General features: G+C 40.8%; 1 protein-coding gene across 3 annotated transcripts in view; it reads right to left on the bottom strand.

The window, feature by feature from the left end:
- Positions 1–753: 753 nt before the first annotated feature.
- ripor3 (RIPOR family member 3) overlaps positions 754–17,308 on the bottom strand; it is a 69,613-nt gene continuing 53,058 nt past the window's right edge. For all 3 annotated transcript variants that reach the window (XM_029682497.2, XM_065001677.1, XM_029682498.2), the window contains 10 exons: positions 13,407–14,084; positions 12,651–12,799; positions 11,118–11,277; positions 10,646–10,775; positions 8,710–8,871; positions 7,599–7,757; positions 4,133–4,335; positions 2,044–2,127; positions 1,541–1,631; positions 754–1,192 (listed from right to left, as the gene is read on the bottom strand). In XM_029682497.2, coding sequence (XP_029538357.1) covers positions 1,092–1,192; positions 1,541–1,631; positions 2,044–2,127; positions 4,133–4,335; positions 7,599–7,757; positions 8,710–8,871; positions 10,646–10,775; positions 11,118–11,277; positions 12,651–12,799; positions 13,407–14,084 — 1,917 coding nt within the window. In that variant the 3' untranslated portion in view covers positions 754–1,091. The remainder of the gene's footprint in view (positions 1,193–1,540; positions 1,632–2,043; positions 2,128–4,132; positions 4,336–7,598; positions 7,758–8,709; positions 8,872–10,645; positions 10,776–11,117; positions 11,278–12,650; positions 12,800–13,406; positions 14,085–17,308) is intronic.

Genomic DNA, 17,308 nt, shown 5'->3' with positions numbered 1-17,308 from the left:
ATTGATTATTTTCGGTTGGGCCATAAAGAAACTGCTGGACAAGATAATGAGTTCTTAATCAAAATGTTTTGGGATTATTTTTAACTCCAGCACGGTGTGATACCTATCAGGGAAAGTTCACCATTTTGCAGCTGGTTATCCAGTGAACCACAGACCACACGAAATGTTTATATTTTGCCCGGGTCTGGTTTTGAGATCTTTTGACAATGAAACTTAATTAATTATATTCGTTAATTATATTATGTTCTGTTGCTGTAGCAAATGACATTGTTTGCCATTAAGAGGTTAGGTCATCAGTCTCGATTTGCTCTTTCATGAAAATATTGCTGCCAATTTTATTTATAGGATATATTCAATATGTGGGAGGTTTGTAATGCAAATAGTTATTTTGGCTTTGTTAGTCATTCTGTTCTAATCTTTTTTGGCTTGTAATTAGCTCATTGTGCTTTTTAATACCTTTACACGCCTGTCAGTGTGGTATATCTAGAAATGACATCCAATGTCATTTCTACATATAGATGTAAATAAACAAAGATGGAGCTTTTCACTGTAATGCACAGGGAGTGAGTATTTTGTTCAAAAGGAGATTTTACAGCTAATTTTTCAATAAATCTTTGCTGGTCTTGTCTTGGCAAGGCGTTATTTGTAGAGTTACCTGTCCAATTAATGCTTCCCAACATGTTCCCGCCGGTTGAAACTTTGGTCACACCCCAGAAACATTTATCAACACAAAGATGCTTGGTACGAAACAAATATGTACATGTATCCACTTTATTTGTATTGTGTACATTTCATATTGATACTGCTAAAATATAGAATAAATATCTGAAGTGTTTTATATCATACAGAGCACCAAGTGGTTATACAGGTTTTGCCTGTACATGAAGCAGGGCGACTGTTTAAGGCCCCATAACCTGTCAGGACAACTGCTTTGTACAACATCTGTACAGTTTGAGTATGTACAGGGATTATGGCCCATTATGTTTTGCTGCTGGTCTATTCTAAATGTTCCTCTGGCTCAGATCCAGTCACTGCAGTTTGGCAGCCCAACCGGGAGAGGGGGGTACATTCATATGACTTTTCTCTCAACTTTAAAGGATTGTGATTTCAGTATCCAAGTTCTGATATGCTTCATCTTGCAACTCACAATAAATCTTGTCCATTCGCTGGAATGCAAGGTGACCTTTTTTACCTAAAAGAAGAAAAAAATGCATCAGGTCTACAAAAAAAAATCAAGGCTCACATTTGTAAAGCGTCTCAAGAGTACGATTGTTGACCTCAGATCAGTTTAGCCTTTTAAATCATAATGGAAAACTGTGGGGACCTGATCCTAGGTTGGCACTCTTACTTAGAGGATTTGTGATGTAGGCCCAGGTTTCTTATCCTTCACTCAAGAACACAATATAAGAATTCAGAAAATGATGCATCATAGGTAGAAATCTAGCCCAATTGAACTCAGGACAGTTATTAAAATGATTTATGTAATCAAGTAATTGCATGCAAATGAACATGTTAATGAAAACACCATCTGACTGATTACCAAATGATAGCACAGTCTCTCTAGCAGCGCTGCGTAGGTCCTCGTCAGCCGACCGCCACAACTCAGCCACCTGCTCCACGCTCTCAGTCGCCTGCCAAACACAGGAGTTCAAAGCGTGTTATATAAACCAAACCACTAGGGTGCCATCTCCTCAAAACATAACCACAACACATCTCAAGATGTGTCTTTATTTTCAAGCAGGGCCAAACGTCTACCACTTGAGTGGCTCCCTCAAATATGCCACCAAAAAATCCCAATGAAATTGGGTGATAGAGAGAACTGCCAGGCCAAAACAAACAGGATTATAGCATTGGCAGCCAACGGGCTGTTAATCTACAGCATTCATGTCCAGGATAAGATGGAGTGTGTTGACGCAGAGTGGCGGATGGCAACATGTGGGCAGACAGAGGAGAGATCATCTGTGTATTCTGGGATTTGGGTTTGGTCTCCTTGTGAAACCCTGTGGCTTCGGCACAAAAACATCACACACCAAGAGGACTCACTTTGAGACACTTGAGGGCCAGACAGGCAGCCTGCTGGAGCTGGACATTGCTGTCCCTCAGGGTTTCCGTGTAGTAGACGATAGCCTAGGAGGATAATACAATTACAAGGACATAAACTACTTTGTGACGTAAGATGTGACATTTGAAACCACTTGAAGCTGGGATGTCCCTCCCTTCGCTCTTCCGACTGTCCACCAACTCCTGGCTGAACCCTATGTCACGGCCACTGACAAAGCACATGCCTGCAATCCTTACATCGTAGCGCAGCAGGAGAGAGGGGTTTCATCACTATAGCACTTTCAGAGATCGATTTATAGCTATTAATCTAAAATGATTAATAGATTCTAAACAAAAAACACTTTGTCATAGATGGACAAGATTAATATGAGATGGAAGGCTAGTTCCTAATGAGTTCAGGAAGCCAATCTAGAAGTAAGGAAGAGAGAGCTCTGTGTGATATTCACAGCGGTGGGAGCAGACATTTTGATCAAAACAGACCTTTAGAAAATATGCACATTTTCTCTTTACATTAAACATACAAATATGTATTTTACAGTTATAAGGAAGGTGAAATATTATAGTTAGTGGTTTTATAATTTGATTATACTACATTTAGAAAGCATATAAGTTATTTCAGTGTTATTCATAGACTTTTGTTGAATAGTTTCATATTTTCATATTTTTATAATATTTGTTCTGTATACATGCAGCTTGTGTCCTCAAAAGTGACTACACCTCAGCAATTTATAACTATGTTTTACCAGAAAGGTGACAATTGAACCTTTCTTGGAATATTTAAATTTTACCTTTTTTTAAATTGAACCTTTATTTAACTAGGCAAGTCAGTTAAGAACTCATTGTTATTACAATGACGGCCTACCCCGGCCAAACCTGGACGAAGCTGGGCCAATTGCGCGCCTCCCTATGGGATTCCCAATCATGGCCGGATGTGATGCAGCCAGGATTCGAACCAGGGACGGTAGTGACGCCTCTTGCACTGAGATGCAGTGCCTTAGACCGCAGTACCACTCAGGAGCCCATTACTAGTTATTGTTTATGGTCCTCTCATGATAAATAATTACTTTTGGGGATGATGTAGATTACATTTTAGATTATATGCAGTTACATTTCAGAGGTTTTAAACAAAGAAGGATTTATAAACATTTATAAGCTTTTTGTAACTTGTACTTGACACCCAGGGCCATAAGACGTTATGACACGGTCATAATCCTGTCATAATTTGTCATAACAACTGATATAACTTGTCATAACCTGTCATAATTGGTCATAACACTGTCATGACCCATATATTTACAACTGTTGTGACATATATTGCTTTATGTTTTGGCTGGTTATGACATGGACATAAGAGTGTCAAAACCCACATTTATTCAACTTATTTTTTTCCCTGCCAAGAAGTTTCCTTCCATTTGAAAGTTTGTTTCTTAAATCCTTTGTTGTTGTAATGAATTATATACAGTTATGTTTTTTTGTCATCGTATTTGAAATAACTTGTAGAAAATACACTTTATGACTCTGTCATGAAGCATTATGACCATCCTGTGTCACTTTACTTGGACTAAGAAATTACACTTTTGACAATGACAAGAAGCATTATGACCATCATAATCATATAAGCCAGAAAGGCCTGTCACATACATGCCATTATATCAGTCATCAGTCGAAAGAACAATGTCTCGTCCTGCTCCTAAAATATGCTCCTCCATTCATCCCAGTCATCAGCAGCAAAGCATTGGGGTAGGTGCATGTCTGACATCAACGTGTGCGCAATTACAAAGATAATTTAATATGGTCAATCAATTATTTAAAAAAAAATCTAAAATAAACATACTGTTGACACGTAGGCTATGGTGTAATGGAATGTTTGCTGGTTTTGTGGGTTTTGACACTATTATGTAGGTGTCATAACCAGCCTTAAAATGACGCAATATATGTCACAGGTCTAAATATATGTGTCGTGACAGTGTTATAACCGTGTTATGATACTGGGTGTCATATAAAGTGTTACCAAGCAGGTAATGACTTAAAAGTTTCACCGAACTATCAAAACTATTGGCCTCATCCGTACCTTTGTCCTAAAGGCCTTGTAGCCCACGGCTCTGCAGAGACAGTTGCTGGCAGCCTGGGACACCTTGTGGTTGGCATCTGTCTGGAGGCTGGCTAGGCGCTGGAGGGTATAGCCCAGGGGCAGCAGTTCGACGATGCGCCTCCCTTTCAGCTTCCTCAAGGCCTTTCTCCTCTTAGGACTCTCCAGAGCAGACACCAGGTGCACTGACACATACACACACCAAAAGATTGTAAGTTATTTTCACCTTTCTATATAAAACATTAGGAACCACCTGCTCTTTCCATGACATAGACTGGCCAGGTGAATCCAGGTGAAAGCTATCCCTTACCTATGTCACCTGTTAAATCCACTTCAATCAATGTAGATGAAGGGGAGGAGACAGGTTCAAGAACGATTTTTAAGCCTTGAGACTTAAATGGGCAAGAAAATTGAGTGTGTCAAGAACTGCAACGGCTGGGTTTTTCACACAACAGTTTCTTGTTTGCATCAATAATAGCCCACCACCCAAAGGACATCCAGCCAACTTGACACAACTGTAGGAAGCATTGGAGTTAACATGGGCCAGCATCCCTGTGGAACACGTGCAACACCTTGTAGAGTCCGTGCCCCAACGAATTTAGGCTTTTCTGAGGGCAAAAGGGGGTGCAACACAATATTAGGAAGCCGTTCCTAATGTTTTGCACACTCAGTGTATAATTAAAAATCTGGGTGCCAGTTTGCTTTTGTCTGCTTAAAGACAACTTGTCATTAATTTGCAGAACAACTCGGTAGGTATTGTTGAATGCAGAAACAGTAAGGAAGGTATAGACAGGCTAAATATTTGTACAACAACAGTTGGAAAGGAAATAGATAGAGAGATAAAGGACACACGTGCTGAGGAGATGTTGAGCAGAAACCCAAAAGGGCTTATCAATAAAAACCACAAGACTGAACCATCCCCTATCAGTACAATAATAAAACAAATTATGCATGGCTTCCATCCAATACAGTACTCTAGGCTGTTCCCCAACTGCTGCTGTGGCAGCTCAGACTAGACCTGGGTTCAAATACTATTTGAAATACTTTGATCACTTTATTGAGCATGGCTGAAGTGCCAGGTGGATGGTTTTGCACTTTTGGGATTTTTCTGTTGGTTCCACATTGCAACGGGCACACTAAACCAAGCACATCTAATGCATTTCAAACAGTAGTTGACCCCAGGTCTGGCTAGACCATACATGCCCAATTATCTACGCTTTTCTGCAGCATTCTTCACAGGGTAACTCATCACGTTCTGCACATGCAGATTTACAGTAGTATGGATCTTTCAGTGTGTGGTGTGAGTTGTCCCCTGGGCTTTCTGAAGACACAGCTGTAGGGGCCACTAACAAAACCTGTCCTTTGTTTCACACGATGGGTCTTTTCATGTCCTAGAGCACCCACATGCTTCAGTTTATGACTTAATTTAGTTCTGGTGTACATGGAATACTATAGAATAGTGTGTCTTGGGAATGTTTTTGGGACTCTCACATTCTCCTGGATCTAAAATACAGTTGAAGTCGGAAGTTTACATACACTTAGGTTGGAGTCAGTAAACTTTTTTTCCACTCCACAAATTTCTTGTTAACAAACTATAGTTTATGCAAATCGGTTAGGACATCTATGTGCATGACACCAGTAATTTTTCCAACAATTGTTTACAAACAGATTATTTCACTTAAAATTCACTGTATCACAATTCCAGTGGGTCAGAAGTTTACATACACTAAGTTGACTGTGCCTTTAAACAGCTTGGAAAATTCCAGAAAAGTATGTCATGGCTTTAGAAGCTTCTGATAGGCTAATTGACATCATTTGAGTCAATTGGAGGTGTACCTGTGAATGTATTTCAAGGCCTACCTTTCAAACTCAGTGCCTCTTTGCTTGACATCATGGGAAAATCAAAAGAAATAAGCCAAGACCTCAGAAAATAAATTGTAGACCACAAGTCTGGTTCATCCTTGGGAGCAATTTCCAAACGCCTGGATATACCGCGTTCATCTGTACAAACAATAGTACGCAAGTATAAACACCATGGGACCACGCAGCTGTCATACCACTCAGGAAGGAGACCTTTTCTGTCTCCTAGAGATGAACGTACCTTGGTGCGAAAAGTGCAAATCATTCCCAGAACAACAGCAAAGGACCTTGTGAAGATGCTGGAGGAAACGGGTACAAAAGTATCTATATCCACAGTAAAACGAGTCCTATATCGACATAACCTGAAAGGCCGCTCAGCAAGGAAGAAGCCACTGCTCCAAAACCGCCATAAAAAAGTGAGACTAAGGTTTGCAACGGCACATGGGGACAAAGATTGAGAAATGTCCTCTGGTCTGATGAAACAAAAATAGAACTGCTTGGCCATAATGACCATCATTATATTTGGAGGAAAAAGGGAGTAGCTTGCAAGCCGAAGAACACCATCCCAACCGTGAAGCACGGGGGTGGCAGCATCATGTTGTGGGGGTGCTTTGCTGCAGGAGGGACTGGTGCATTTCACAAAATAGATGGCATTATGAAGGAGGAAAATCATGTGGATATACTGAAGCAACATCTCAAGACATCAGATGTTAAAGCTTGGTCGCAAATGGGTCTTCCAAATGGACAATGACCCCAAGCATACTTCCAAAGTTGTGGCAAAATGGCTTAAGGACAACAAAGTCAAGGTATTGGAGTGGCCATCACAAAGCCCTGACCTCAATCCTATAGAAAATTTGTGGGCAGAATTGAAAAAGTGTGTGCGAGCAAGGAGGCCTACAAACCTGACTCAGTTACACCAGCTCTGTCAGGAGGAATGGGCCAAAATTCACCCAACTTTATTGTGGAACGCTTGTGGAAGGCTACCCGACACTTTTGACCCAAGTTAAACCATTTAAAGGCAATGCTACCAAATACTAATTGAGTGTATGTAAACTTCTGACCCACTGGGAATGTGATGAAAGAAATAAAAGTTGAAATAAGTAATTCTCTCTACTATTATTTTGACATTTCACATTCTTAAAATAAAGTGGTGATCCTAACCTACCTAAGACAGGGAATTTTTACTGGGATTAAATGTCAGGAATTGTGAAAAAACAGAGTTTGAATGTATTCAGCTAAGGTGTATGTAAACTTCCGACTTCAACTGTATTTATGCTGTGGTCTACTACATTGTCTTTGCCTCTGCTTCCTGTACCTCTTCCATTATGGTCCTAAGATTAACATACTGTAGCTAACTTTTCTCAAATGCATGGAACTGAATGAGGTGAAACACTTCAATGTTGAAGGTTGTCGTCGGTTGTGTCTATGTCCCTCCTTTTTCTTTTTATCTTTGCTACTTTTTTGTACAGCCCCGGAGCTTTGCCTGGATTGCATGTAAAATGATCCTCTTGCCATGTAAACCAAGCCAGCACAGTTTGGTTCAGGTCAGGTCAGCCTGATAGTGTGAATGAGTCCTGTGACAGGATACCTTCTCTGGAGAGGCGGGAGATGTGTTCTCCCAGGTCTGTGAAGCTCCAGCGGCTCAGGTAGGTGGAGAGCTGGAAAACTGTGACCCTCTGTGGACTGTAGCGGGCCATAGGCACCATCCGACAGCTAGCTTGGATCTGCTGCAACAGCTGCGCAAACACTGCAGACGACACAATGTATCAGTGACCCACTACAGTCAAATACCAGCTAGCCTCTGGGTCATTCCACCAATTTAGAGAGAATTGTGTTGAATTTAATTTTAAAAAATCTGAATTCATGTAAACATTACAGTTTTGAAAACATAGCTTGTCCATAAAAAAAAGTGGTTAAGCTGCCTACAAATGTCTGTACTGATTGAAATATTACCACTACTTTTGTAAAAACCATGTCTATCTTTATTTCCAAAACACAATTCAACACAATCACAATCGCTTGTTTGTCTTTTAATAATGTTAAGCATCTTTTAACACAGGCTTAACACCTACTGTAACAAACACTTTGTACGTTTTCTTTTTACACGTTTAACATAGGCCAGGCCCTGTTGTTACCTCATATCCCAGTGATAATGCCTTGCTTCAATTGGCTCAGCTTACCCAATTTTGACTATATTAGTCCACACAGCTACAAGGATGCACATTCATGCTAGGGTTATGACCTCATATTGAAGCTTATAGAGAACCCAACGGATATAGAACAATTTAAAAATTATCTACTTTGGTTTAGATACAAGCACCATGAAACCTCTAACACAACACATTCATTTGACAGGCTCTGTTGGCACTCTTTTCATGGAACGACCCCTCTATCTACCTTAGCTGTTTATAGCTGTTTTAACGAAACCGAAAGGAGCAGTTGGAGGTAAAGGATGACAGCTGCCATTTGGGCCATTTTGCGTCAGTCAACAGATTTGATATTGTGACTAATACTGGAACATATCACTTTTAGCCTGATTACCTGCTTCTGCATTCAATGACACTATATACGCCTTGGCCTGCCAAGACAACAATTAGGTGGCCAAAGCAGTAAAAGACTAGCAACCAGGCTAGCAACTATACTGAAGCCATGCCCTTTTATTGTTTCCATTGAGTTAGCTGTTGTGCTACTGTGCTGACCTGCGTCTGGCTGGCCGGGCTGCTTGGCTTTGACCTTGTGGATGTAGCGTTTCCTTAGGGTCTGGACAAACATGTCAGTGGGGCAGCAGAGGGGCGACTCGGTGCTTGTACACTCCTCCCAAAACACCAGCAACTCCCTCTGTCTCTGGGCCTTTGGGAGAACTAGGGGAAGATCAGAGGAAGAGTTATACAGATGTACTATGTTAATTTGACCAGTTTCTCACAGCAAGAAAATAATCCTGCAGCAACAAGAAATGTGAATTATTATATGGATAATAATTAAATTGACCTTTTTTTAGGGGTTGGTCTATTTTTTGGGGTGGGCAAATCAAACTTTAGAAGCCTTTTTAAACCTTGCATTCACTACAAGTTTGCATTTCCTGTCTGCGACTACAGTCATCAAATTAAGAGCGTACACCTGTACATTTATTGATATGTTAAATCAGATCAGAGGCCTCACACTGACCACTATTGACAGAGTTGTGTAATTCTGTCTATGCAACCATGATAATTTATATCCAGTATCTAGGATAATAAGTTAATTAGTCATATGCAAAGCTTCTTTTTTAAAGGGAAATGGAGCTTCTCTTCCCTGTCATACATTTGATTTAAAACAATTACAGCGGGACAGGAGACAGAGAGACAGAAATCAAATCAAATCAAGCTTTATTTATACAGCACATTTCAGAGCCAGGAAAAAAATAATAAAAACAATGAAAATAAAAACGGAAATATTTACTACACAACAAACATAAGAGGATAAAAAAAAAAAAAAAAGCAACGCTAAAAAGTTGTGTTTTAAGAAAGAAGGGGATAGACAAATTCTTATTTACAATGACGGCCTACCGGGAAACAGTGGGGATAGGGATCCTTCTTTGGGATAGGGGGCAGCATTTTCACTTTTGGATGAAAAGCATGCCTAGAGTAAACAGCTTCCTACTCAGTCCCAGATGCTAATATATGCATACTATTATTAGCATTGGATATAAAACACTTTCTAAAACTGTTTGAATGATGCCTGTGAGTAAAACAGAACTCATATGGCAGGCAAAAACCTGAGAACAAATCCAAACCGGAAGTGGGAAATCTGAGGTTTGTAGTTTTTGAACTCAGCCCCTATCGATTACACAGTGGGATATGGGTCATTTTGCACTTCCTAAAGCTTCCACTAGATGTCAACCGTCTTTAGAATGTTGTTTCAGGCTTCTACTGCGAAGGGGGGCCGAATGAGAGCTGATTGAGTCAGTCATTCGCATTCACATGAGAGGTAGCTCTCGTTCCATTGCTTTTCTACAGACATTGCTTTTCTCCGGTTGGAACATTATTGAACATTTATGATAAAAACATCCTAAAGATTGATTCTATTCTAAGTTTCTACGACCTGTAATTTAACTTTTTGAACTTTTCGTCCAATGTTCGGCTTTACCTGAACGCGCGTTTGTATTTGTTTACCAAACGCCCTAACAAAAGAAGCTATTTGGACATAAATGATTAACGTTATCGAACAAATCAAACATTTATTGTGGAACTGGGATTCCTGGGAGTGCATTCTGATGAAGATGATCAAAGCTAAGTGAATATTTATAATGCTATTTCTGACTAATGTTGACAACACAATATGGCGGATATCGTTTTGGCTGCTTTGTTGTCTGAACGCTGTACTCAGATTATTGCATGGTTTGCTTTTTCAGTAAAGTTAGCAGAACCCCAGTCCTAGACAGGTTTTAACTGCCTTGTTCAGGGGCAGAATGACAGATTTTTACCTTGTCAGCTCAGGAATTCGATCCAGTAACCTTTTGGTATGGTCCTGAAGCAGCCCTGTTGGCTACGAACCCAAACTCTGACACATACATTTTTGTCATTTTCCTCCATTTTTTTAAATAGTTGAACCAGTCTCTAAAACAAAGCATTAAAGAGAGAAAAGATGGCTACTTACTGTTACTGACAGAGAGCATGTCTGCCGTCTCCAGCATCAACCTGCTCACTTTTTCAAGTACCTCTGCTTGGAGTGACATCTCTTCCAAAATGTCCCTGTGAACTACCGCTGACTCTGAACTCCTCATTGCCTGTAAATCAGGGCCACTGGTTACACACTTTCAATTTCAAGCTGCATAGTTACACAGTTATAACGACTTCTATTACGATTTACTTTGTTATTTTAATTAAAACTATTCACTGTGTCCCAATTCTCTGTCCTTTCCCCTGAAGAGTGCACTTGTTCACTTACCCATTGGATTTAAAAGAAAATGACTGCTGGACCATGCTTACACCAATCCAATGCTTGTACATTTGCGGTGAAAAGTACATGATCTCACACTTAAGGAGAAAGGATAAATACAGACTACTAAACACAGACTAACAACCAAAATGGCCGTCTTGTGTTTGACAGTATTGGACAGGCTCCATACCTCCAGCAGTAGAGTGCAGATGCCCAGGTGTGTTTCCAGAGCATGGTCCAGACTATAGTTCCCAGTGGTCAGCGTGGCAACATCTAGCTTGTCTCGTGATTGGCTTTCCTGATAGAAAAGCCCCAGGCTCCTCAGCGTGCTTTCCTGGAATGAGCTGATTCTATTGGATGAAAGAGACATGAAAATATTGGATGAAAGAGACATAGTGGAATACAGTAGGGACTACAGTAGGGACTACAGTAAGTCCAAATACTACAGTGTGGGCCTGCTGTACTTAATTATCTCAGGTTGGGTGGTCCACAGACTACACATTAATCCACGTTATTATAATGTGATAGTATTAAAATCACATTTCACAAATGTGTATGATTGAAATGGGAATTATGGATTTATGCTACTCTATGTCATGATATATTTCCGATATTTGCTTAGGTCTATCATATATTCAATAGCGCTACATATCCACAAGGGGGCGGGTTGGAGATTTCTCCATGTAGCTACTCTGCTGGTCTCATCTACAGTCAGTGCTGTGGTGGTGCCTAGAGAAGTGGGTATATTCTAATTTGCCAAAAATGCACCAAATGTCCCTCCCAGCGAAGGAAAGGCACCCTGTGTGAATAACCTACAAATATAAATCCCATATTGGTCGTTCACTGTCAGACCATCCCAATATGTACTGTAAAAGGATAAATGAGGCTGTCAACTGAGACAGAATTAACAGGTTTCAGAATTTTCCCTTTTTTTCAGGATTTTGTTCTTATACTCACACTTAAAAAAAAAATATATATATATATATATATATATATATATATATAAAGCATAACAATGCTTAAACCAAACCAGGAGACCACTTTTGAGGTCTGGGAACAATCTAAGATTTATTTTATTTTATTGTGTAGTTACCCTTTCATTCAAGTGCACCTAGCACGGTTGTTTGGTTAGCAGTGTTTCTGTAGCACATGAGATGGAGTTTGTGAAACAAATGGCCACTGGGTTTATGCAAAAATACAAAAAAGGTTGCTGGATCCAATCCTGAGCTGACAAGGTAAAAATCTGTCGCTCTGCCCCTGAGCAAGGCAATTAACCCGCTGTTCCCCGGGCGCCGAAGACATGGATGTCAATTAAGGCAGCCCCCCACACCTCTCTGATTCTGATTTCAAATGGATACTTCAATCTCTGTCCATGAAACCGTTTGCCTGTGCGTTGCACATTTTAGAACAGTGTTTTTCCCGCACATTGCATTTTGGAACATTTGCACGTATAGGCCAACACCTGTATGCACATTGCTGCACCTAAAATGTGAAGAAAAAGCTAAATATTCTGATCTGTTCCATCAGCCTTATTAATTGATACGTTGTATACCTCCACAACACGACTTTGATACACATCATGGGGATTAAGAAGTGAATATATGCATTGAAAAATAAGTGGGTATATGGTGTATACCTGCATATACCCTCCACTACACCACTGTCTACAGTCTCATCTATGGCTGAATGGGAGTATGTTCATGAAAACTCTTTCACAACCCACCCTGTGTCATTGAGGCGCACGCTGCCCATACAGGAGACGTCTTCATCAGCATTGAAGTCTGTGGAGAGGAAGTCAAAACTCTCCAGCACCTCCTTCTCTTCCACAGCAAGTGTTTTGGCAGAGGAGCTCTTCAGCAAGGAAAGGTCATTCTGAGAGGGTAACACGCACATGTGCAGACACACACACACACAGGCACGCATGAGCACACACACATGCACGCAAGCATGATTGCATGAGCACAGACACAAACACACACACCTTCATGTATTAAACAACTCCATCAGTTGCTGTGAACTCAGATTAGTTCCAACTTTAATTCATTCAGCACTTTGTTTTAGGAGGGGATAGTGTGTTACAGTAAATGGCTTCAACATTCTGTCCATACATTCTGTCCATACATTCTGACCATACATTCTGTCCATACATTCTGTCCATACATTCTGACCATACATTCTGTCCATACAATACATTCTGTCCATACATTCTGTCCATACATTCTGTCCATACATTCTGACCATACATTCTGACCATACATTCTGTCCATACATTCTGACCATACATTCTGACCATACATTCTGACCATACATTCTGTCCATACATTCTGTCCATACATTCTGTTGTAAGTGCTTTTTCACAGGGATTAGAATATCATAAACAATATTTGTTAGGGGAGTGAAAGTCAGGGGAAATGGGTTCCAAGGGTTAAAGGGGTACAAAAGGTTACAGCATGTGTCAATGCATTCCCTAAGCACTCACTTTTAAGATGGTGTTGAGGTGCAGGATCTGGTTGTCTAGTGTCCTCAGCTCTCTCTCTTTGCACTCCTGGCCCTGTAGAGCCGACTCCAGCTCCCCCAACAGAGCACCGATCCTCAGAGCCTGAGCCTTGTGCTGGTTACTGGTCACCACCGGCCTGGCTAGAGCCTCCTTCTCCTGCTCCTGAATGTCCTCGTACCCAAGCCTCACCTCCACCTCCACACCTGGCCCCCCTTTGCTGCTACTTATTGGAACAGTCTCAGTGTCTGTCTCTCTACCAGGACTTGGGCTAGATCTGGGGCTGGGGCCCCCTCCATTCTGCCTGAGGATGTCCGGAGTGCTGTACCGCTGCTGCTGGGCTAGCAGGGACCCCCGCTTCGTCTCCCCGGGTGTTGAGGGAGAGGAGAGGCCCGTGTCCGGGTCGGTCGGGGGCCACTCGTCCCCTGTTTCAGAAGTCCCTGGAAGTCCCCTCGACGTCCTCTCTTCTGGTGGGCTGCTCTCTGAGACTAGGTCCTCCGTCAGGCTGATTTGGGTCTGGCTGCCCCCTTGGCTGTACGTGGGGGTGGGGTTGAGGACCTGGGAGGTGTCAGCAAGGAAGCTGAGTAGAGACACCCCTCGAGACTCCCGTGACACCAGGGAGAAGGAGCCCTCTGGGTCGTGCTGGAGCTGTCGTACCATGGACTAGATAGAAGACCACAGATATTTTAGCCATGTTTCAAAATGGTTCTTTAGAGATCTATTTGAAGATTAGTTCTTGGAAAAACCCATAGAATTATTAGGATCTCTATGGAAAAGAGCACCAGAAAGCAGCCCCCTATATGTGTCGCCAATGTGAAATGGCTAGGTTGTTAGTGGTGCACGCTAGTAACTTTCAGTCGATGACGTCACCCTCTGAAACCTAGAAGCAGTTGTTTTCCTTGCTTTGCTAGAGCTGCGGCTTTTGTGAAATGACAGGTTGCGATGCTTCCTGGGTGACATTTGTCAGTGTGCTCAGAGGGTCCAGGATGGGGCAAGGAGATGGACGGAAGCTAACTGTTACATAAGGATAAGACAAATAACCCTCATGGTGCAAGGTAGCACCCTTTTTCAAGAGTATAAAGAGAGAGGGAGGATAAGGAGAGAGACAGCATGAAAAACATAAGTATTTTGGTGTGAAAAGCATTGCATCCATACGTCCAGGCCTGACATCTGGACTGGAGACACATTCCAGATTCCTGGATTGCACAGGTACATGGGAGACATGCTTGGAAAAACATCAAAGCCCAACAAATACAGAATAAAACACCAACCTACAAAAGCATTACAATACATTTCCTCTAATACAATGGCCTTTACAGCTTGTTGAGCAGAATCCATAATTGAATTAAAATATACAAAATACAGGGTTTTCTTTGGTAAGACTTAACAGATAGGGACCATGAGGTGTGCAGGCATACCATACAGAGTAGTGTGTGTGAGACTGCCTAATAGAGGTAGGTTAGAATAGTCCCATACTCTTGTGCTATAGCCAACATTCCTTTTGGGGTCAAAAATTCATATAGTTAATTTATACAGATGTCAGATCTTAATCCTTACTAGTCGATTGACGCACCCGAATTTACATATAAACGTGTTACAAATGACGGAGTCATCCACGATTCACTAAAATATATTTTGAAAGAGGAAGCAAAATACTTTAAGCATATGTTCTCTTTTCACTCTCCTCCATTTGCACTAACTGAAGTTGCCTGTAAGGAATTATTTCCTAATAATAATAGTGTAAAAAATAGTATATTGACGCAATCTAAGTAACACAATAAAAAAATCCCCATCAAAATCTGTCTGTTTAAGCTAGAGATAGCTGTTTTTTTTGTATCGTCTCAATGCACCACATCTGCCTATGTCCACCTTCCGCACCTACGGTGGGAAGTGGCAGAGCTACAGCGCTGTTTCTCAGATTAGGAGACATCCCCAAAAATCGGTCTTCTCACGAAAACATCTGAAAGGTTTGGCCTACAAACTAATTTGACCACTCCATGGAAAAACAAGACTCTCACTAACACGATGGGGACTCGTCTGAAGTCGGTACAGCCGATGTGTCAACTTCCGCATGAGGCTACAATACTTTACTTTCCTGGGGATGCTGTGAACCAAGCTCTACCCATTGTGTGATTGTGTTTATGAGTCTGCGACTAAAGAATGTGAAACAATGTGTATGTTGACTGCTTTTTATTAAATAAATGTTCATTTATAAATGTTTTATAGCCTATAAGCTTAGGAAAAGGGGAGACTCTCACAAACACGATGGTGTTCTCCGTTTTTCACAGGACTTGTCTGAAAGTAACCCAGTACAGGTTTAAAAACTGAATGGAAGTATGGAAGTAGTTTTGCATCAACAAAAAAAGGGGTTAAATGTGTCCCAAATGTTTTTATATATTACCTGAGCTTTCTTATATCTCATAGAAATAGAACAGACTCTTCAAAACCATATTCCTATTTTATGACGGTTTGTTTTGCTATTTATGAATGTGTTATTCAATGCGTTTCTATGGGCTATAGCAGTAAAGGACAAATTCAATATTTTCTCAAATCATTTTTGTACATATTGTTATACCTACAGGGGTCCTAAAATTCTAAATCAAATAGCTACATTACCACCCCCCTAGGTATCAACATTTTTTATTTTTTATTATTTGATCAAATATTGCTTTCTGAAAAATACCAGTTCCCTTTCTCTCCATGCGGGGGCATTTGAGTCATTGGGATCAGGGCTTGCTATCAAAATTATTTTCTCTCTCTCTCGCTCAAACGCTCGGCCTAGGTCCTATTACTGCAACATTCAAATGCAATTTAAAAAAAACTGAAATGCAGCCATACACATCAACAACCGTCATTTTCTATAGCCTTAATAAAACAAGTTAGATATTGGTCTTCACTAGGCTACGACATACAAGTGTCAAGTGTATAAGAGCGTCTGCTAAATGACTTAAATGTAATGATGTAAATGTAAGTGTATGATAAGGTCAAAATTGAGTTCAATTGTTATGGCTGCTGCCTCCAGAGTGCAATACTGTATAGGCCTACTGTGTCGGTGTTGGTTTGATTCCGGGCCATGCCCTTTCGGCACAAATAACTCGATTGACTTGATTTAGTTACACACATTTAAAATATGAACAGTCCAGGGATATTTTACCCCTTATCTAGATAAGAAATGACCGTGCTAGACACTATTGGATAACATAAGTAGGAAACAAATAAACAAATAAAATAATAACAGTAGACTACACCAACAGTTTCCATTCATACAAAGTGTTGGCTAAAATGCCACAGTACATTTGCCATGGTAAACGATGAAATACTTTATTTATATTTTAGAGAATGCTTGTCAAATAGATACAGTGGGGCAAAAAAGTATTTAGTCAGCCACCAATTGTGCATGTTCTCCCACTTAAAAAGATGAGAGAGGCCTGTAATTTTCATCATAGGTACACTTCAACTATGACAGACATTGTACATTGTAGGATTTTTAATGAATTTATTTGCAAATTATGGTGGAAAATAAGTATTTGGTCACCTACAAACAAGCAAGATTTCTGGCCCTCACAGACCTGTAACTTCTTCTTTAAGAGGCTCCTCTGTCCTCCACTCGTTACCTGTATTAATGGCACCTGTTTGAACTTGTTATCAGTATAAAAGACATCTGTCTACAACCTCAAACAGTCACACTCCAAACTCCACTATGGCCAAGACCAAAGAGCTGTCAAAGGACACCAGAAACAAAATTGTAGACCTGCACCAGGCTGGGAAGACTGAATCTGCAATAGGTAAGCAGCTTGGTTTGAAGAAATCAACTGTGGGAGCAATTATTAGGAAATGGAAGACATACAAGACCACTGATAATCTCCCTCGATCTGGGGCTCCACGCA

The sequence above is a fragment of the Oncorhynchus nerka genome, linkage group LG15 (genome assembly GCF_034236695.1).
Source record: "Oncorhynchus nerka isolate Pitt River linkage group LG15, Oner_Uvic_2.0, whole genome shotgun sequence".
NCBI lineage: Eukaryota > Metazoa > Chordata > Actinopteri > Salmoniformes > Salmonidae > Oncorhynchus > Oncorhynchus nerka.
This window is presented reverse-complemented; position numbering and strand designations above follow the sequence as displayed.